The sequence below is a fragment of the Nomascus leucogenys genome, chromosome 6 (assembly GCF_006542625.1).
Source record: "Nomascus leucogenys isolate Asia chromosome 6, Asia_NLE_v1, whole genome shotgun sequence".
NCBI lineage: Eukaryota > Metazoa > Chordata > Mammalia > Primates > Hylobatidae > Nomascus > Nomascus leucogenys.
Window position 1 is genome coordinate 43,741,874 of NC_044386.1, and position 22,272 is coordinate 43,764,145.

At 45.0% G+C, this 22,272-nt stretch overlaps 1 protein-coding gene across 2 annotated transcripts in view; it reads right to left on the reverse strand.

Moving 5' to 3' along the window:
- Positions 1–22,272, reverse strand: part of CGNL1 (cingulin like 1) — a 108,569-nt gene that overhangs the window by 9,390 nt on the left and 76,907 nt on the right. For both annotated transcript variants that reach the window (XM_003266972.4, XM_030814042.1), the window contains exons 8-13: positions 21,736–21,942; positions 20,222–20,326; positions 15,077–15,229; positions 13,972–14,142; positions 9,900–10,061; positions 7,037–7,126 (exon numbers count right to left, since the gene is read on the reverse strand). In XM_003266972.4, coding sequence (XP_003267020.2) covers positions 7,037–7,126; positions 9,900–10,061; positions 13,972–14,142; positions 15,077–15,229; positions 20,222–20,326; positions 21,736–21,942 — 888 coding nt within the window. The remainder of the gene's footprint in view (positions 1–7,036; positions 7,127–9,899; positions 10,062–13,971; positions 14,143–15,076; positions 15,230–20,221; positions 20,327–21,735; positions 21,943–22,272) is intronic.

The following is a 22,272-nucleotide window of genomic DNA, read 5'->3' on the forward strand; positions in this document are numbered from 1 at the left end:
GTCTATGGTGGAGTGAGGCAGAGTGCAGAGAGTGCATGGAGGGAATCCAGGATGGCCAAGTGGTCACGCAGCCCTGGGCCCAGCCTGGGGGGGGTTCCGGAAAAATCCTGCCACGTAAAGCAGCAGCCACTGGCCACAGTCTTGCCCCTCAGTGCCAATGTCTGAAAAATCTGGATCCTACCAGGAAACAGACTTCCCTGTGCAGAGCAGCACTTAGCATGGCAGCATCCCCAAGGGTCCCCACAGGTTCAAGACCTCCCTGGAGGGCCCCTGGAGAGCCCCAGGATAATGGTGACTCTCCAAAGGGGGAAAAAAAAAAGGAATTATTTATGCCCCACCACAGCCCCTTAAAAGATTGCTATTAAAATGGAAATGTAAAATAAATCAGAGTGAAGAACAGGAAGGAATAAATGTGTAGCCATAAAACTCAACAGTTACTGTGACCTGAGCAGGCAGTCCATTTCCTTGAGTCTTTGCAAACCCAGGCTTTTGGCAAACATGACAGGCTTCCTTCTATTCTTCAAAGGACAGCCTAACATGAAATTCTAAAGTAAATCCACCATGTGGAGCCTTATACAAGAAATACTATGTGGTATTATGGGCAATGCCCCAAGAAGGATGGGTTTCAACATAAACCCAGAAGTATCCTGTGCGTCCCTGCTGTTAGCTGTCCTCAATGCAGTGATCCCAGAACTAGGCTCCTTGACTTGGGAATCTTGTAAATCAAATTCTTACCCTGAGCTCACACTGACACCTGCCCTAGGGCAGGGGGTGGCGGGGAGGAGGGAAAAACCTATGGCTTGGCTGAGCCAGCCTCCTGGACCAGAGAAGAGTAAACTCGAGGCTGGGAAAGTATTTCTTTGTATAAGCTTAGTGCTTTATATGTTGTTTACCCTTCAACTACATTAAATAGCATGAACAAAAACTTTCCAGTCAAATTAAAAACAGAACAGGAGCTGAAGGCAAAAGTATATCGCAGCTGGATTGAAAGAATGCTAAGCCCGGAGCATTTTGATCGGAAATCACAGTATCAGATTCCAGTGGGTTTTATGTCAGAGATACCCATGACCTGAGCCAGCTCTCAGAATTCTAAGTAGCTGCCTTTCGGGTTAATGGAAAGCCAGAGCTATTTGTGATGGCCAATAACAATACTGAACCCCATCACCTGTGTTTATCATTGGGCTGTAAAGAGGTTGGCAAGCCCACACTCCCGGCTGGCATTAAAAATAATAATCACAAAAAAGGAAAATTATTATTAATCTACTGTACACACTGGGTTTTTGAGCAGCTGATACAATCAGAGGCAGTTCTGAGATTAGGAGCATTTCAATTAAAAAAAAAGAAGAAGAAAACCCCCCTCTGATCTTTCACTCACAACTGCAAAGACGACGGTCCCATTTAGCAGGGGTGGCACCCCTGATGCTGACTGAGGAGCAGGTGTGAGCCAGCGAGGAGCAGTTCCCGAAAGTGACTGTAGGAGCCCATAACTCTACCACTGGCATTTAATCCTGCAGTTGCCGAGGCAACAAGGCAGCCTTGCTCAGTCCCTGGAGAGACCATGAAGCCACCCAAAGCTCAAGTTGGTATTTTTCCTGCCTGCCAGCTGCCTGGGCTTGATGAGTCATCTTTCCACTGTGCTGGGTCATCACGTCTCCATGGCCAAGAGAACGCCTTCCCATGTAGGCCCAGTTCTGCTGTGAAGCGTTTGCAGCAGTGCTCATCGAGCCAGCACAACAGCCTATTGGCCTTTAATTTAAAGCATATGAAGCCGGACCTCTCTTTGGCTATTTGAATCCTGCACTCATAAAGAATCAGGAGAGGATCAGCTGAACTTAAATCCTCACCCATTTTAAGAAACACGACTTTTAACTTGGGAATGGAGACCCAAATGCATTTGAAGGAGTGGTCTTTAAGACCGTGACGTAGTCTCATGCAGGGATGATGGGAACAGGCAGGAGGCTTTGGAGTCAAACTGTGACTCCACCTCCTACAAACTGTGTGACCCTATGTACTCACTTCACCTTGAAAGCCCTGAAAACAACAAGAAAGTGGATGAGGCACCCAGCACAGGGCCTAGCACTTAGGGAATCATTGGTAAGGATGGCAATTGTCATAAATGGAAACATGGTTTTTGGAGGGTGGAAAGGAAAAAGGATTACTCTGGATTTAAACAGACCAAACGCCAGTAACTTCAACTTCTTTCAACTTATAAGCCAATCAGAAACCTTTCTGTATATGATGGGACTATACTTGGGTGAGAAAACAGATACTCCTTACTTCTATTTCATAAAGAAGATATCATTTTATCAACTCCAAATCCATCCCTTCTCCTTCATAGCAGTCAGACTTGAAAACAAAGTCCAAACATCCAAGAGGTTTGAAAAACTTTCCTCTCTCAATTAGGATTTCCTGAAATCATCACTCTGAATAATACTGTCCTGAGCATGTAAAGGAAGCCCTTAGAAAGGCTGTGATATGGTTTGGCTGTGTCCTCACCCAAATCTCATCTTGAATTATAGCTCCCATAATCCCCACGTGTTGTGGGAGGGACCTAGTGGGAGGTAAATGAATCACGGGGGTAGGTTTTTCCTGTGCTGTTCTCATAATAGTGAATAAGTCTCATGAGATCTAATGGTTTTATAAAGGGCAGTTCCCCTGCACACACTCTTTTGCCTGCCGCCATGTAAGACGTGCCTTTGCTCCTCCTTTGCCTTCTGCCATGACTGTGAGGCCTCCCCAGCCATGCTGAACTGTGAGTCCATTAAACCTCTTTCCTCTATAAATTACCCAGTCTCAGGTATGTCCTTATAGCAGTGTGAGAACGAACTAATACAGGCTGGGAACTTATAAACAACATGGCCAGCATTTAGTGAGTGCCAAATGTATGCATAAGAAAGAGAAAGAAAGAACGGAGGCATGGAAAGGATCAAATACACCATCTTACACAGCCTTTCTTGTCCTCTGCCATGGTAAGAGCACAGTTGAGGCCTCCTCTCAGTCGCCCCTTCTCCAGTCCTTGCCCCCACCCCTGGCACATGAGTCTTCTAGAACACAGTGTATGCTTCACTCTTCTGCTCAATAGCCTTCCATGGCTGCCCACTGCCTTCACAATAGAGCCATTCAAAACCCTCAGTCTGCCTCTTCAAACTTATCTCCTTTCATTTCCTATGGAAACTGGAAATCTGATTGAGCCACACTCATCCACTCATCGCTCCTCAAAATGCTGTATAGATCCCTACCTCCCAGTCTTTGTTCACACCATTCCTTCTATCTAGAATCCCACTCCCAATCCCTTTGGTTTACTCACATCTTACCCTTTCTTTAGAGCTGACCCCAGGTCCCCACCCTCTTTCTAGTAATTCTTCCACACTTACTCTTGCAACGATGGTCTTTCCCACATTAGCTGCTTGAATCTTTTAGTCGGCATTTAGTATCCACTGTTTTTTATTGTTAGTTATCAATTTTTTAGGTCTGACCCATCTCCTCAAACAAACTGTAGCAACTCAAGGTCAGGGACCATCTCTGGTCCTCTTGGAGCTTTACCGCAATGCCTTACACACAGCAGGTATTCATCATATTTTGCAAGTACAGGTAGATAGAGCACTGCCTTGGAGATTGAGACCTAAGCCCAGCTCTGCAGTCAATTGCCTGCATGACTGTGGCTAAATCACCAGGTGACTCCGGGCCTCAAATCACTCATCCATTACAGAGAAGTGGGGAGAGTTGGACTCTGAGGTCCTTGCCAGATCTAAGTCTAGGAGAGGGGTTGGCCATTCACTAATATTGCTGGAAAACCTTTTTTCTGGCTTATTCACTAAAGTCCCATCACTAAGACTAGTGGGAGATGTTTGGGGGAAGCAAAGATTCCACAAAGGAGCTTGTGGGAATTCAGAGTTTAAGGAGAGAGCTGTTAAGTTTGAACCTTTTAATTTAAAGAGAACAAGATCGCCAAACTAAAACATCCCATGCATTCTCTTTTCAGTGCCTAGTAGCAGTTTCCTAGGAAGGCAGGGCCGATGTTATTACTTGGGTTCAAGATAACATGCACCCTTTCCTGTTTTTTAGGAGATGTCCTTGTTAAGGAGATGTCATAAGGTCAGCATTTGATGGGGGAGAGGAAAAGCAGCCTTAAGTTTTGAAGTTTCCCTTTTCTTGCTTTGATTCCAGCAGGAAAGCACAGGCACATGGCCCTACAAGTTAATCTAAGTGGACCAGAAAAGCTCAGAATCAGGGCCCATCTGTCTATACCCAAGGCCCTCCCCAGAGAGCCTTCATTTCAAGAGGCACGAAATAAGCCTTGGCTCAACCTCAACTTTGAATGAGAATGAGATGCTTTCCAGGGAGGCGGGTATTTGGCCCACCCATTTCTCTGCCCTCCCTCACAAGTCAGGAGGCAGCAAAGGCCAGAAGAGAAGCTCTCAGAACACAATCAGGAGACATCACTTTATCTCAGCATTTCTGTTTCACTGGCTTACCAATTCCTACGTCCATGTGAATGTGCTCAATTTCTCCACTTACAACAAACACCAGGCTATACCCTCCCTATCTCAGATGATGCAGTGAGAAGAAAGAAAACAGAAGGGGGAAAGAGAGCTGGTAGGGAAAGAGGCTATAGACATTGGTAGAACTCATCTTTTTAGGCATGTGACTCAGATACAGGGAGAGAATTGGGAAGAAAGTAAAGGGTGAGTCAGACACTTCTGGATGTACGAAACCTTCTTGCAGCATTGCAATGTTAGAATTCAGAAGAGCCTTCAGAGATCGCCTGGATCAATGACTTTCTTTTGATAGATTTTAGAGACTGAGCTCAGAGAGGCTGGGACTCTCCCAGAGGTAAATGAGGCTAGTGCAGGAGCCAGGACTGGGACTCCTAGCCCACTGCTCTCCCCAGCAGACCAAGTGAGTTCCCTTAACTTCCTCCCTGGACTTAGTTCAAGTTCTTGGTTCCCTTAACTTCCCCCCTAAACTGACATCAAGTTCTTGGCTTAGTGGAAATATTTCTTGCCTTGACCACATCATGGACAGCAGTTCTATTCCCCATGATCCAAGTGCTCAGTTGAAAGGAAAAAGAAGTGTCCAGAGCAATTCTGGGACCAGATCTCTGCATGATCAGTTCTGTCAGTGTTGGGCTGTCAGCTGAGCTAAGGGAGGCAGACACGTTCTGGTTCAGTGTCTGTGTTTTGTTTCTGATTTAAACATGGAACCGAAGGTCTGTTTTAACGGCCTCATTACTGATAGGATGACAGGCTTTCCCACTATTCTTAGCATAAGCCACAAGAAGCACCGGCAAAACAAATCCATGGTCACATCCTTTGTCATTGTGAATGTTTGGTGGATCCTGATACGTCTGGGGGGAACGTCGCTACTTAGCCAGGCTGGCAGGGGCTCATCACAAAACAGCTTTTATTCCAGCGAGAGAACTTAGAAAACACAGTCTCCAGTAAGAACTCCGGGGGGGCGGTAGGGGAGATGTCGAGGTTGAGCTCTCCATCTGGACTTTTGGTTTTCAGGAAGGTCCCTCTCTAAACCTGTGCAGCTCTGGCCTGATGGGCTATCGCAGCTCCAGAGGAATGCCATTATCACAGCCTGGGAACACGCAGACAGAACCCACTCTCCATGAGGAGGGTGGAGGGAACGCACCTGGGGTTGCCATTTCCTTCACTCTCAGGAGCAAAGGATCACAAGTATCCCACTTGTTTGCAAAGAAATCTGTCAACAGGGACCTAACAGAATATGGAAAAGCAGCCAGTGATTCACGTTCTACTTTGAGCAGGGCTGCCTGCTCATAAAGTGCTATCCCCAAGCTCTGGGACTTCCAATTCTTGGTCACCCTGAACTGAGGAAAGGGCAGTCCATATGAATAAGAAGAAGAGACCAGAGGAAAGTGCCCTTTGGAATAGGGAAGATTGGAAAGAGAAGACAAAAACATAAAGCAGAAAGTGGAAGTTTCCCAAGTGGTTATGAATAACAACCTATTGGCCATAGTAGGAAAAGTGCTTTTTAGGGCTGAGGCTCTAAGGCTCATTAGTTCAACAAGCAAGTGTGTGGAATTTGGTAGCCAGCACCATGTTAGGGGCAACAGAAAGTAGGCTCTATGATGCAGCCTTTTCCTTGACAAGTTAATTAGCAGTACACACACCTATGAAGCATTCATGTTCAATAACAGTACTTTCCAAGTGAATGCTTTTTACAGTTTTGGAAGGCGTTTCACTTACATTTGATCCTTATGACAACACTGTGAGGCAATCGGGGAGAGTTATTCTCATGTTATGGATGACGGAACTAATTTCTCAAGCGACGTGCAGATAATACATGCAGTATTATCCAAAGGCTTTTGACCTTTGTTTCCATTTTTTAATTAAGTGAAGGTTCAGAGGGGCTTTGAGATAGACTGGGAGTGGCAGGTGAGATCTGGGGAGAGCAGTGAGATCACGAGGAAACAGAGGTACTGTTAACTAGTTTCTGTGTCCCCAATGCATGCCCAAACCACTTGACAGATAAAATATGGAAGCATTTTGGGAAGAGGATTCAGAACACTCAGTGGCAGTTTCAAAGATAATTAATTTGTATTCACTAGTCTCAGCCCTTCATTTACAAGATACCTGTGGATACATGTAGAAACTTCTAATGATAGAATGTGCTTTTAATGACAACTTACCCAGTTGTACGCCTAGAGCCTTGAAATGGTACTGGACGAACTGTATATCAACATTTAGAAAGCCCTTCACTCTTTCTTGACTAGCACTGGCACTTTCTTAATGAAAAAGATGAAAACAAAACCTAAAACCTTGAAATGATGCCAAGTATAGATTAGGAAATAATCTGACCAAGGATTAAAATTTAAAATCTAAAATACAAGTAATTTGGTCAAAGTCTCTCCTAGAAGCTTACTATGGTGATGACTATTCAATCTTCCGTCAATTTCTAGATGGCATGCATTGTTCTCTCCTGGCCTTAACTGAATCCCCAGGTTTAACCCCTCATGTTCCTTTTTCACACAGGACAATCCACGCATCATTCACCTATAGAACAGTACCTGTTCCCTGCTCCTACTGATCCTCTCAGACAACAAATCCGAGTTGTTTCTCTCTTCTTCCAGTTCCATCTCCAGTTGAGACACCTTGTCCTAAGAAGGAAATCACAAACACAGTCGACTTAACTTGCACTGACCGGGATTAACAGCAAAGACTGCCCCACAGAGAAACAACCCTAAGGGCAAATGAGAGCTGACTACCATTAGAGTTTGTAAAAACAATATATCTATTTCTTACATTGCCCAAAGCAGATATTTCTTAAACGATGTGTTTCATGACTTGTAAAATGTGTCATGTAAAATGTTTATGTAGAAAACACATAAAAGAAGAAAAACCATTATCCCAAACCCTAATGCAAACACTAAGGATATTTGAGCATGTTTCTGTCAAGTCTTTGTTTCTCCCTGTGAATCAGTAACTTTAAACAGATCTACCCAAGCCAGTGCCTGTTAAAAGACAATGTGGAAAAAACACTTCATGCTCAGGACAATCTTCTGTCTGCAAAAGCCTTGCAGGAGTAAATCTATAGCAGCCTTCTAAGTGCATTTGCACTGTGCACTCCCAAACCTGCACTGGATTAACCAAAAGACAGTGCTAACCAATCCTGTTAAATTCATCATCACTTCAGAATAATAATTTGTGGCTTCTTTGTTGGCTCCTAATCTAACCTAATTGAGTGTCCAGAGAAAAACATTTCAAAGCAGCTTTGTATATGAAGAAAAGAGGCTTCTAACACGAACCACCCCACTTAGAACTGGGAGTTGTCGGCCTTGAGCATGTGCTTCTCCTGTCACCAGCCAATCTGTCATAGGTCTAAGTAAACTCAGAGCCACAAATGCTAAAAAGCAATTGGCATTCCAAGTTTTAAATGTGAACCTGCAGCATTTGTATATACATATTGTCTCTGCAATTGCCAAAGTGGATTGACAAGCAACAAGCAATGGACACCTCTATCCCTAAATATTATTCTATTTATGACAATAAAACACCCAGGATTCTTGTGAATGACTGTCTGTGAATGGCCCCCAGGTAGTGATCAAAACCTCTAGGGAAGCTAGAAAGCCCTCTCCCAGGAGCCAAGCATCTCAAAGGCCAACTTGGATTGGAGCTGGGCCCTGCACCGAAGCCTCCTGTTTATTCAGTGGTTCCTGATGCCTCCAAGACCAGGCTCACTATAGTCAGACATCACTCAGGATCCACAAGAGTTGCATTTACATACAACAGCCACCTGAGTTTATAGAATGTCCATTGTTAGGAGAGCTCTTGAGTCTTGAAAATTAATTTAAGTGCTAGTGAAGGAGCAGGCAAGACGTAGTCACAGCAAGATGGTCCTGCTAGCTGCCTCTTAGGCGACGAAACACCCCTCAAGCGCATCTCATGGTAGCAGGGTCTTCAGAGCCATTCATTTTGTAATTAATGAGAAAATAGCTAAATATTGCAAAGGGGCGAATGAAGCTTAGCTATGCCCCTAACAACCCAATCTCCAGCTAAAAGCACCTCTTTAAAGGACTCTCTTCTTGCCTAAAAGCCATACTGCACAGAACCCAGCAGGAGTGTTAACGGTCCAGGCCAGGGCCATTACTCCAAAGGTTCTTCCTCCACTGCCTGAAGAGGCTTTAGCTTGTTTTGAGCCAGGTTGTTTAAGGCCCTAGAATAATCAGTTTCTAGTTAAGTGGGTTGACCTTAGCTTGCCTTAAAATTACCTCCCCTAAAGAGATCAGAGGCAGGACATTAGCAAAATGTACAGCAGTCCTACAAAAGAGCAATAAAACTGTAATCAGGTTATTCTAGTCTCCAAAAGAGGTCCATCTAATAAAATCTTCAATGACTGAAAAAACACTCCCTAGATATAAACGGCTACTAAGTCCCCTGGAGGTTTTAAAAGTTATTTCTGTTTATTTGCAAAGTTGAATCAGGAATTCCATTGATTTTGAATTTAAGCCATCTCTCCATGGCCTTGAGCACTGTCTTTTATCAAAACCTTGACAATTTTAACTTCTCTGAAAAGACTGAGGCTATTTTTTAGTGTCTCTCTCAATTCCACTTTTTCAGTGTCTCTCCCGCTCTCTAAATTCTACTGGGGCGTGTGTGTGTGTGTGTGTTTCTGGGGGTTAGTTTTGCTCCTAAGAATTATTCTTCTTTAAAAGTTCAGATGGATTGATTCTAAGGTTCTTCTTGTCAACCTCAGTGAACTGTTCACACTTAGATTCTGTTACTTCATTTACATCTTTCTAATATGTTGTGTTTTCAGCTTGTGACGAGATCACCCCCATCTGGTGACTGCATTCAGCACTTTCTGATATGCTGTCTTTCACTATGTACATACTATGTATACCACAGTAAACTGAGCCACAGTGTGCTGCGAGCTCTGGCAAAGCCCAATAACCTATAAGGGAAAATGGACCAGAAACAGAAAGCAAGAATGGAGTATGTGGTGTGGCAAATGAAGGATGACGATTCCTAGGAGGCTCCTCTCTGGACATGCAGCAGTCTGGTTCCTTCTAGTTAGCTGGAAGCACTGCTTCAGCTAACTACAAACAGAAAAGGAACAAACAGAAAAGGAACTATCTGTGCCCTTAGGCAAAATCACCTAATGTCCCTGGGAATCTGTTCCATTTCCTCTCAAGACAATGAGAATGTTAAACTAAATTATGTCCATCATTCCTTCTAGCTCTGATGTCCTGAGTCTATAAATGACTAGCCCCTTCCTTCAATCAAGAAATAACCTCACTACACCTGGCTGTGGGAGAGAATTAAAAACCCAAGACTTCCCAAAGGCGGAGCTGAGAGCCAAGAGGCTGCTTCTCTCGTGGCCCAGACTCGCTCTCCGCAGGTCCCCCAGCTCACACTGTGCGGCCCACAGACCTCCATTTGCTTGACCAGTCTGCCACGGTCATCTTTGAGGTGACTCTTGGCTTCCAGCTCATACTCCAGGTCCTTCAGCGTCTGCTCCAGAAGCTGCCTTTTTGTGAGTGCTTCATCCTGAGCTCTCTGGTAGTCCCGTAACTCTTCCTCCATCAGACGCATCTAGGAGGAGATACAGCTGGGATGGTTTTCTGGGGTGCATCAAGAGCATAGAGACCTCCACAGACAATGCACAGGCTGACCCCACTGAAAGGAAGATCAGCTGGACCCCCACAATATGGGAGATCAGAAGACCTTGAGCAAGTCTTACCTACCTCTGGGCCTCACTTTCCTTTTTGTAAAAAGAGGGGGTTTTCCAGCTACAGGCAGCAACCTATTAGGTTACAAATTCTATTTGGTAGATGTTGACCAATATTTTTTAATTAAATAGAACAGAAAAAAATAGCAGAGTATTAGCAAATATTGATTTGCAAATCTTTTGTGCTAGACATTCATATATTTGTGCAGATGCATGTATTCCTGGGTTGCAAGATGTAATTTGCTTTTTTTTTTTTTTTGAGATGGAGTCTTGCTTTGTTGCCCAGGCTGGAGTGCAGTGGTGCGATCTTGGCTAACTGCAGCCTCCATCTCCTGGGGTTCAAACAATGCTCCTCCATCAGCCTCCCAAGTAGATAGGATTATAGTGCATGCCACCACACTGAGCTAATTTTTGTATTTTTAGTAGAGATGGAGCTTCATTCACCATGGTGGCCAGGCTGGTCTCGAACTCCTGACCTCAGGTGATGCCCACCTCAGTCTCCCAAAGTACTGGGATTGTAGGCATGAGCCACCGTGCCCAGCTGAATGCAAAATGTAGTTTTTACTAGGTCATGTTAAAAACTCTCGAGAGCCCCTTAACTAAATACATGTTTCCCGGGGGGTAATTTATTGTCTACCTGTATCACTGTCACCTCAAAAGAGGTTTCAACTCAGTGAAAAAGAACACACAACTGAATTAATGACCGCAAAGCAACCTACTGGCACAAAACCTAACAACATACACAGGCACATTAGGGAAAGCCACCGCTTTGCAGAAGAAAATGATTAGCTATCTTAATTTATAATGTTGTGTTTTTTTCCATCCACAAGGTGGCACTCAACTAACAGCTTTGAAGAAAGTGCAACAGACAAAACAGCTTGATTCACAAGGGCCAGTCTGTGTCTGGAACTTCTCTGGAAGCTCCCTGGGGAGAACAGCCAGCTCAGGGCACAGTAGGTCTTCCTTAAACATCTGTGGGGGCTGATCTGGTGAAGCCCCAGGCTGTCTGCTTTGTTCTAAGCGTCCTACCCTCTTGGAGTTGGTACCAGTATTGAGTAGAGCTAGTCTCAGGAATAGAATACACCAGGGGTCTGTTTCCTTCAGAGTATACGAAAGCGAATGGCCAACTCCGCTACAGAATGCCACCCTTCTGCGGTATCTGTCACAGGAGAGTTGGAAAGCCCCAGTAGTTGAGGACAGCTTTGGAGAACCCGTGGAAAAACTTGAGGAAACGTTTTCTTCTCTGGGAGGCTGACAGGAGCACCAGGCATTTCTGTGAGAACAGCCTAGCCTTGAAGATGACATCTCCAGATGAAGACCCGCATCTGGTTTTGGTGGTTACCATGACAGAAAGTACATGAAAGCACAGAATGAAAATCACCCCATGGAAAAACAGTGATGGGACATTCCCTGGATACAGAGGAGGTGTATATTCCAGAGCATTAAAAACAAAAACAAACAACAAAAAAAAAACGCTCTATGACTCAGTTTCCTCATTCACAAAATTGGGATAATTATAAAACCAGCCTTCTAAAGCTATTATGAGAATCAAACGAGATGATACCCAAAAAGAACATCAGTGTGAGGGTCAGAAAGAAGGACAGGCCAATGTGCAGCCTGCGTTTCCTTCCTGCCCCCCTTCCCAATGCCCAGTGTGCCCTCCTCCACTGCTTAGCACAGTCCCACCTTCCACACCCAGCAGGTCCCTCCTAACACCCGGTAAGGGCCCCGTCATACTCAGAGTCCTTGACGAGGGCCGGCAAAAGGGAATGACTAGCATGGTGTCTGTGAACAATGTATCCTGAACCATAAGTAAGCAAACAACTTTTGAACTTCCTAGTGTTACCTTTAAGTAGTTAAAATCACCCTTTGCTAAAAAAGATTTAGAAAATAAACTGAACAATGGTAATCACTAAGTCTCAGTTCTCTAAAGATCATGCTTATCAGAGGTAGAATGGGTGAAAAATACCTATTTCTCTCAAAGCAAAGGCAGCCACTATTACAGCACTTAGAATGGACTCCTGTAGCTTTTGGGTTGTTTTTTTTTTTAACCAAGATCTTCAACCAGCTCAATCAAAACACAAGCAGATGGGCAGTGAACAGAGTTGAGCTTGAGTTTTTTAAGGATCCAGAGTGACCTTGGCTTGTTAATTCACTTTTGTTTTAAACAACTCCATCACTCTGCCATCTTAGTCAAGGATGGTATCTCACTGCAGTTTCCCTGCAGAATGATGAGGTGTCCATGTCTGTTGCTCACATGGAAACAGTGTCTCACAGGGCTGCATCAGTGAGAAAAATCCAGGAAGGGCCATCTTTATTTTCCTTGCAAGGAATCCTTTTTTTTTGGAAGGACTGTTCTTTTATAAACAACACTGGTCTCCATCTGGCCTTAACTAGTCTCTCTGGACCTCAGTTTCCTTATCTAACTAGAGGATCTCTACGTTTCCTTCCAACCCAAGGATTCTATCATAAAAATCATTACATAAAATGCAATGGGAAGTACTTTTCAGGGGTCATTGTGACACTGTGATCTTTTGAAGTCAAATCAGACCAGGTGCTTGCTGGTGTTCTGGCAGATACCTGAATCCTTCTGCCTCTGTGCTGTAGTAATGAATGTGATTTTTTTTTTAATACCAAAGAGAACTGTGATGTCAGTGTGCTAATTTCACTTTTTACTTGGAGTCCTGTATCATATAACCCTGAGCCAAAGGGGATCCGTTATTAGGGGCCTTTCAAGAGTGTTCTAGAAGCCTGCAATAAATATCTATTGTTCTTTTACACAGTTTCAGCACTGACTCATGGGTGACTTTTCTTTGATCATCAAAGAAATTAAAGTTTGTTTTTTAAAGAAAAAAATTGTTTTCCTGTGCAATCTTGGTGCTCTTGGCACTGTTCATGAAAAACAATAAGCCTTAAAATTAAAGAAAAGGAAATTAATATTTATGAAGTGTCTGGGATGTACATACTCGCTGCTACACAGTCTCACATATTATCTCATTTAATTATTAAGTCACTAATATTTGGTATATTTTTAAAGAGGTAGAAACATATGCTCAGAAAACTGGGGTTAAGTTGATCAAGGTGACCCAGCTGGCAAGAGGTATAGCTAGAAATCAGCATAGGCTGTGCTTACATTTTGAAGCCTCCAGCTTTCCATTTAAACAATCAAAAACATCCCCTTTCTTTTACTCAGTTCTTGAGAGGCCAAGCCTGAAGGGAGCTAGCATTTGGGTTTCTTTGCTCAATTATTCTTAAATATAAAACCAATGTTTTAATCATTTCAATACTCATAAATTCCTGAGGATTTCTTTTATTCGCCATTATTGTTGTTGTGAAACTCTTGTCTGCCACCCTCATGCCAATAAAACTCTGTATTTTCATAAATCAATGGCCAAAAAACAGTCAGTTACTATAATCCCTATTCTAGGATTAAATTAAAACATGAAAGCATATAAATAAATCATCTAGACACAGCTGGGCACATCATGGCTGGCTGCTCCATAAATGGCAGCAAACATTTTAGGCAAAACACTGTAGATTCATTAAGAAAATGGTCAGGTTAAAGCTGTGTCCATTTAGTCTCACAGTCCACCAGTGGGTCCTTTGTGCTCCAGAATGCCATTTGCCCACAGAACCATCCAGTAGGTGGAGAATGAAGAGTCAAGCACAAAAGCTGTCTCACGAATCTGCCCCCAAGTCCCTCACAGAAGACTTTCAGGGCAAAGGATACTTTGAATAAGGGATAAAGGAAGAACTTATCTGGCCAGGCATTACCTCATCCTGCATTTTCATGGCTGTCAGTCGGGACTTTTCTGCCTCCAGGGTTTTCTCCTTCAACTGTCTTTGCATTTCTGCGAGCTCTCTGCGGTTTTTCTCCTTGTACTCATCCAGCTGGTTCTGGAGCTCCAGGGTCGATGTACGGGAGGCCTCAACAATGTCTGCCATCTGGAAGAAGTGACACCGGTGTGAGCCCACCCTGGGATGCTCTGAGACCAGGGTCTGGGTCCCATTTCAACACACAGCACATCTCCTCTTCTCCCTTTCTTCTATGGCCCCCTCGAAGATGGCCCAGCGCCTGAACCTGAGTCGGCCAGGTGTGGGCACCTGTGACTTGGAAGCAGCATGGAGGAGTGAGCAGGCACATCTCTTGGAGCCAGGCACACAGCCTCAGGGTCCTAGGGCTGCTGTGCCACTTACCAGTACGTGACTGGGACATGTCGTTAACCTCTCTGGGCCCTGGCCGTGTCCACATTGAAAACACTGAAATCATATCTACCTTACAGGGCTGTTGTCAGAATTAGTATCCGCAGATACAGATAAAATTTTATCAGCAGATACAGATAAAATTCTAGTTAGAAACAAAATAGTAAAGTGCCTGGTACATAATACACGTCACAAAACAGCAGACACTCGTGTCAGCTCCCAGAATACATAAAGCCTGCCAGCTTTGTGCCTTTACCCTTCTGGGTATGGTGGGGCAGAGATGAGGAGAAAGAGCAGCAGCTACTGAGCTCTGAAGCTGCCTTTCACACTCCTGGACAAGTAATAGAGATGCAAATGTAGAGACTCTGCAAAGAGATGTCGATTCTGATTCAGTCAACATTTGTTCCATCTGCACTGACACACAGCCTTCTTCTACTAACTGTTAAGAGGTGATTCTGGTGCCCAGAATCCAGAGGGTACTGGCATTAATGTTTTCTAGACCAGTTTCTATCTTTTCAACAAATCCAAAGAGCTGCCTCTTGGGAGCTGCAAATTCCTGACACTTTTGTGCTTAGACCTACTGCAGGTTTCCCAGGCTTTCACCAGACCCTCAGAGGGGACTGGGTCCAACAAAGGCATCTGGCCCTACATCCTCTTTCGTCCTCCAGCCCCTCACCTCCTTCTGCAGTTTCTCAATGGTCTTGCCCAGGTGCCACCGCTCATTCTCCATCTCGTTCTTCAACCTTCTTAGCTGCTCCTTCTGCTCACTCTCCTCTTTGAGCTTCTCAGACAACTGCTTCTGCTCCTGGGTGGTCTGACTCAGATTTCCCTGCAAATGGTAGGGAAAGGACAGTGCTGTCACCTACCAACCAGGTAGCCACAGGAACAGGTGGCACAGGGAACTTCACAGTCACACTGCAAAGCAATCAGATCTGTTAAGTCCGTGATGAGAAAGAAGATCAAAATAAAGCCGTCAGAGAGATAGAAGGACATTGTTGGTTCTGAAATTCAAGGACCAAAAAGGAAAGTTGACTTACCCAAAAACATCCACAGGCATGAAGGGGCAGACAAACAACGTGCTACAGAAATACATGGCCAAGGCTGCTGCTGGTGGGAATTCAGGATAGTGTCTGAAAACCCGAATGTTCATGCTTGAAAATCGAGGTCAAGCTATACATTACCACAACCTAAACCTACTTGGCAATTTATATCCTGTGACACACAGCATCACACCTAACGCTCCAGTATTTACTACGCTATGCAGATGGTTCTTACAGTTAGAATAACTAAAAATGAATCGCTAAGAGAACACTACCCCACAGAACAAAGGTCCACTTGGGTAAAGGCAGTTGTCATCAACAGAATCCATGAATTGGACTCAGACACAGGCAAAAAGGAATTTGGAAACACACAGGTTGGTGAACTTGATGAATAGAAGGTGTTAAATGGAAGAGACACTAGTCAAATAAAATACTAGTCAGGTAAGTGGTTACTGATTGAATCAGCACCAAATACTAGTGCCTACCTTAAAATACAACCATCTTGAGTGCAATACTCCCCTTAGTTCCCCTGAGGCTCTCATCTCACAAAGTCACACAGACTTATGTTCTTTATGTAAACAACATGCAATTCCAAAATAAAATCCTAAAATATTATAGGAAGGTTATGGTGGCTTCTTTAAATGGCTAAGCATTAGGGCCATAGGTACAAGGATAATAAGAAGAGGCACAGCTTGGAACAGAGAAACCTGACTCAAACACAGACTAGATCATCTCGAAAACGTTGTCAGGCACTGAGGGCTGACGGGGCCACTACAGAAACAGCTCAGGGCCTACCCGGTCTTGTGTCCCTGCAGTGACTGCACAAGAACAATGGTTTATATTTGTACAGTGCTTAACAGTTTACAAGCTGCTGCCACAGGCAGTAACTCAGGATTTTGAAAACATTCCAAATCACTTCGGACTCTCCTGGTTTGCAGAGCATAGGAACAGATCTGCTCTGCGAACCACGTGATGTGGGGCTAAAACAGCACCTACAGGGTCCTTCCGGTCCCTGGGGTCTGCTGGGCTGGCTGCACTTTGAGAAGCAGCCAACCTGGCCAACCTGCTGAAGTTAATTGCTGCAGAGAACCAAGGTTAACAAAAGCTGTTGGGGAAAAGATGGTGGCAAAAAGAAAGGTAATCAGAAGTTCAGTGTGGCGGGAATTAGCAGGAGTGTGCTCCAGCACAGCTGCTGCTGGGCACCCACCAGAAGCAGGGTCAAACCTGGGGTTTCTGTTGATCGATGATTTCACAGTGTTGGGGCAAAGGGTGAGGAGGAGTTATAGAACCAGTGAGGTATGGTATGGGACAAAACCCTCAAAACACGTGTCCCAAAAATTGTCAATCCGTGAAAACAACAAATACAGAGGGCCCCCAATGGCTTCCTGTAGAACCTTCAGGATCCAACTCAACCCCCTCCCCATAGGAATCCCCCAGCCTTTCTCCTCCTCTTAGACCCCAATCCCAAGGGCTCCAGGCAGCAGACAAGCCGACCCAGCTCTACTCAGCCTCCATGTGGTTCGTGCATGCGTTTCTGCTCCACTCTTGGCTCAGGCAGGGCTGCCTGGCTCTTTCTCCTGAACCACAAGAGACACCACAGACTCACCACTCTGGGCCTAGGGCCTGCCAACACCCGCCACCCCAACACACACACATTGCCTAGAAGAATAGATTTGCTACATTCTTTTTAAATTATTTCTTATATGCTTGCCTCTTTTGCAAGGTAGTAAGCTCCGTAAAGGCAAGGGAGAGATTTTCTGTCTATCTGGGTATGTTGACTATTAGGCATATGATAAACACTTAGCTATTAAAAATGAATGCCTATCCCCAAAAGTGATCCCAAGGCTTCTTATGTTAGAATCACCAAGCAAGGATGGGGTGTCTGTACTTAAAATGTAGATTCTAGCTTTTTCTGATGGAATCACAATTTTTCTTAGCATGGGGTCCATAATCATTTGCATTTGAAAGCTCCCCAGATAATTCTAATATGTACTAAGGTTTAGAAACACTGTTTAGAACAATGGTCTTCCTCCTCCGTAATTAAAGAAATGAAATATGTTCCAATAAGTCACTGCTGAGAAAATGCCCCAAATTCACAGGAAAAGAAGCAAACGTGACAACTTTGCATTTTTCTGACCCTTCATGTGGACAGTATCAGGAGTGAAATGCTCTGTAGCTACAGAGACTCTATCTCCAAGGCCAGCAATACAAGCTCATCGATGAATAATGAGATGAAAATTTAGGGAAAATATATCAGGTAGGAGAATCCGAGACACAACACGGGTAGATGTAGGGTGAGTGTCCTTGAGCTCGGGGACCATTATCTGTCAACGGACACAGATTTCACCCTATAACTGAGGTCCCAATTAGCTCATATTAACGACAGCCAAGTTGCAGGTGAGCCTATGGGTGTCAAGGAATGGGCAGCTTAACCAGAAGGAAGTTGGTCTTCTTGGAGTCCCTGCCACTCAGTGTCTGTGAGCTGCAACAGCGCAAGCCTTGGGCCCTTTTTCCTTGGTTGTCTCAATATTCAAAAGTCCAATGCGGTGGGAGGGAAAGCCCCAGGAATAACGTATGCACTGTTACCCCTTCCTGAAGGAAAGAACTGTGGTTTCTCCAGCAAAGGCTTCTTTACTTCCCCATCTGCAGAAGGCACTTTTAAACAGAATCATAGATGCCTTGCCTTAAGTGCAGTTGCAGTAGCCCTAGACAGCAACACAGTCCTGAAGCAAGTGGTATAGGGCACTGAGCAAACCAAGAACAGCATCTTTATGCCCCTCTGCAACTTTTTAAATGAGTCATGGTAAATCAGACATAAATTTACCAGCGTCATCAGCTGCTATGTAAAGAAATCTATTTATCACACGTGAAGATGCAAGAGACTAATAGCACAAAGACAGAGAAAAATACCAGTTACTTTTTTCTTTCCTCAAGGGCTAAGGTCCCTTTGGGTTGCCACCTTCGAGGATGAGAGGTACACAGAAAGAGTAATCAAACAAAAGGAGCTGACTATCTGGTTTCCAATTTTAAAGAAAACAAAGTATTTTAGAGCGATGGTGCTTTTTTCATGGCATTACTTTTAAGACCAGATAATTCAGGTAAAGATAGTGAAACTGTCAGGCCCATTTTCAATTCTTGCCAGCTGCACTGCCAGTGGCTAACACATCCACACACTGTATGAAGCACTCTCACCATCCCCACACCACTGGGAAAACAGGTCTCAACAAAAGTAACATGTCAGGGATAATTTCCAAGGCAAGGCTAGAGATCCGGAGGTGGGGGTGGGTGGGGATTACATTAAGATCTTCAGGCCCCAAGGCCATCATCTGTTCTCTGCGCTGAATTCACTATGAGCACATATTCCCAGCAGGGGAACCACTTCCATATGTGCGAAAAGTTCCTGTTTGACCAAAGGAAAAGTTCTGAGAGACCCATAGCTGCACTGGGGACTTGGTGTGGACATACCATGAAGGTAGAGATGTTTATCCCTATAGAGTACAAATATGTTTCCTTTCTTTCTGGCCCCAACCACCTCACAAATTTAAACCCCACACTCTGGCAGCCAGGTTGGGTAACAGTAACCAACCTAAGCTTTAAACAGCAGCACAGCAAAAGTGCCATCCACACAAAATCAACCCCACAAGATTGTGTAATGAAGATCTAGATTTAAAGAAATAAAAAAAATCCAAAGTGAAGGCAGTCAGACATTGAACTCAGGAAAAATCGGGACTTTACGCAAACGCGAGTTTTGTCCCAAGAGGAGGAGAAGGCACCGGCTTCTGATTTTGGGGGAGAGTCTCCAAGCTAGGCTGACCTGTGGGAATCCTTCCTCTCCTCTGTACTCTAGGAGATGAAGCTGAACACTGTCCAGGAAAGCTGCAACAAGGCATTTACAAATCTGAACCTGACTCGGCTCTTAACACTTTTAATGCCCCCACTTCACCTATCCCTGACTACAAGTGGGTCCTGAATGGAAAACTTTAACAACCTTCCTCTTAGACAGCTCTCAAAAACACTGGCTTCTACCTCCTCAGAAACTCACCTGAGATACTTAAGCGGCATCCCGAGAGCCAATAGGAGAAGGACACACCTGCATCACCCGGAGGTCACTGTGCAAAGTCAATCAGAACTGCAGTGCAGGCCTTTCTTGAGAATGGACTTCAAACGGGAAAATCTAATTTTCTAAGAACCTACTAATTTTGAATAGCGATAACTATCCAGTTTCAAGGAAATGACTTCCCCCTGCCTCTCTGAATAGCCATCCTGAAGGACTGTACTCTATAGAGTGCATTTGCCCAGAGGAGAAGGGAAATTGGCTTCTGCCAGAAAGCAGACTCCACACTGCCTCGGGGGCCAGTCCTGCCGGCCTTCTCACATCACTCATATTTTATCTTTGGAAAGCTGTCAAGCTCTTTAACATCTAAACCGAGGGCTCTCTGCCTTCGCACTACTGACATTTGGGGCCCGATCATTCTTTGCAGCGGGGGCTGTCCTGTGCTTCACAGGATGTTTAACAGCATCCCTATCCCTGTTTTCCACCCACGAGGCGCCAGTAGCATCTCCCCAGTTGTGACAATCAAAATTGTCTTCAGGCATTACCAATCCCCCCCAGTTGAGAACCGCTGGTCTAGATGGATAGTTCAAATAACTGAGTGGTTATTATGGGTGGAAGGGAGCTACATGGAAAGAGAGGGCCAAGGACAATCTCTGCACGCCCCTCTGGTGTTCCAACTCTGTGCATTCTTCTTGAGGGAGTAATGACAACAGCCCTTGGTGTTTACCTGAGCAGCCTCCAGTTCATTCTCCAGGGCCCTTCTGGCTGACACAGCTTCTTTTTCTTCCTTTCTGGCGTGCACAAGGGCCTCCTCTAATTGTCGTATTTCTCCCTACAATGAAACACTGGGTCAGTGGGCACTTAGATGTGTGCTGTACCTATGAAACTGACTCAGTGGAATTAAATGAACACTGAAGACACTCATAGGGCAGTGGTTATGGTCACAACGTGCCTGTCACAGACCGAAGGTGGCACACGACAGCCGTGTTCTTGGATGTATGTGCCTATCTGCAGTTCCAGTTCTCAGCCAGGTGTGAACATCCACATTATCTCGGGTGACTTTTTATTTTTTATTTTTTTAGAGACAGGGTCTCACTATATTGCTGTGGCTGGTCATGAACTCCCGGGCTCAAGTGATCCTCCTCCCACCTCTCAGCCTCCCAAGTAGCTGGAATTACAGGCATGAGCCACCATGCCTAGCTGGGGTTTTGTTTTTTTTTTTTTTTTTTTAATAGAAGTATCTGGCCTTATTCCTGGAGATCTGAAAACAGTAGGTATTGAATGGACCCACACACACACAGTTTTATAAAAGGTATCCAGGTGGTCCTGATGGATAACTGCTATGGTTTGAATGTGTCCCCCAAAAAGCATGTGTTGAAAGTTTAATTGCCATTGTAATAGTATGAAAAGGTGGGACCTTTACCGGGTGATGAGGCCATGAGGGCTCTGCCCTTATGAATGGGCTCAAACTGTCATCACAGGAGTAGGTTCCTGGTCAATGGACAAGTGTGGCCCTCTCTGGCCAGTCAATTCCCCACTCCACCTCTGCCCTTCTGCCATGTGATGCCATTCACACTTCAACACAGAAGGACGGCCCTTGATAGAGGTTGGCACCTTAATTTTAGACTTCTCAGCCTCCAGAACTGTGAGAAATACGTTTCTATTTTTCCTTAATTACCCCAATGTGGTATTCCATGATAGCGGCACAGGACAGACTAAGGCAGTGACCACATGTGTCTCCTCCTTCATTGTCAGCTGCCCTTTCCTACTGCTGAGAGTGTGCCATCTGTCACTCACAGCTTCCCACTGCTAGAGGTCTGGCCAACCAGATAATTGGCTTGTTAAAATCAGTGTCACTTCAAAAACATCAACAATGAGTTAAAAAAGAATAAATAGTCTTGAGTGAGAATCGGTCTAATGGTGGTGTTAAGACAGCCTTTATCAGATGGAGGCCTGTGTGAAGCCATGGAAGGCTGGGTATGTCTGATATCTGGGTGCGTGGGGATTCCTGTGCCTAGACCGGTGTTCCCGCCTGACCTCACCGTCCCTGTTCCCTGGCCTCCCTGTCATGCCATTCCCAGGGGATCAAAGAAATGGCTTGCAGAGAGGATGTATTCACTATTGCCTTGACCTTCCCTACTACATCATGACAATAAATCCCTTCCCTACTTTTGAAATCACTTACACAGGAAAGAAGGAGCAGCAGCTGCCAAGGCTGGGCCTGGGCCCAGCGAGCCTCACCTCGTACTTCTTCAGCGTTTCCTTCGCCTTGGCTTCATCGCCTTTCAGGTCCTCGATCTGCCTTTGAAGCTGAGCAACTCTCCGCTCCAGCTCTTCGCTTCTTCCCTGCAGCTTCTCATTCTCCTCCTGCAGAAGCTTCACACACATTTCGGTCCCCGCCTGGTCTTGCTCTGAAGTGTTGCTCCTGCTGGCCAAGACCTCGACATTCTGTTAAAAACACAGAGCAAATGAACAAGGAGACCGATGTCAAGGAGCTGTCCCCAGGCTGGGAGAATGGCTGGCATTTATGAAAAACCCATTGTGCCCACTTAGCCAGGCCCTGTGCTGAGCCGGGGGTCAGCAAACAACAGCCTGCAGGCCAAACCCAGCCCCCCACCTGTTTTGAAAAGCGCAGTGTTATTGGAACATAGCCACGCCCGTCCATTTGCAGATTGTCTGTGGCTGCTTTCAAGCTACAACAGCAGGGCCGAGTGGTTGCAACAGAAACCCCAAAGCCTATGGTGTCACAAAGCCTAAAATGTTGATTCTCTGGCTCTT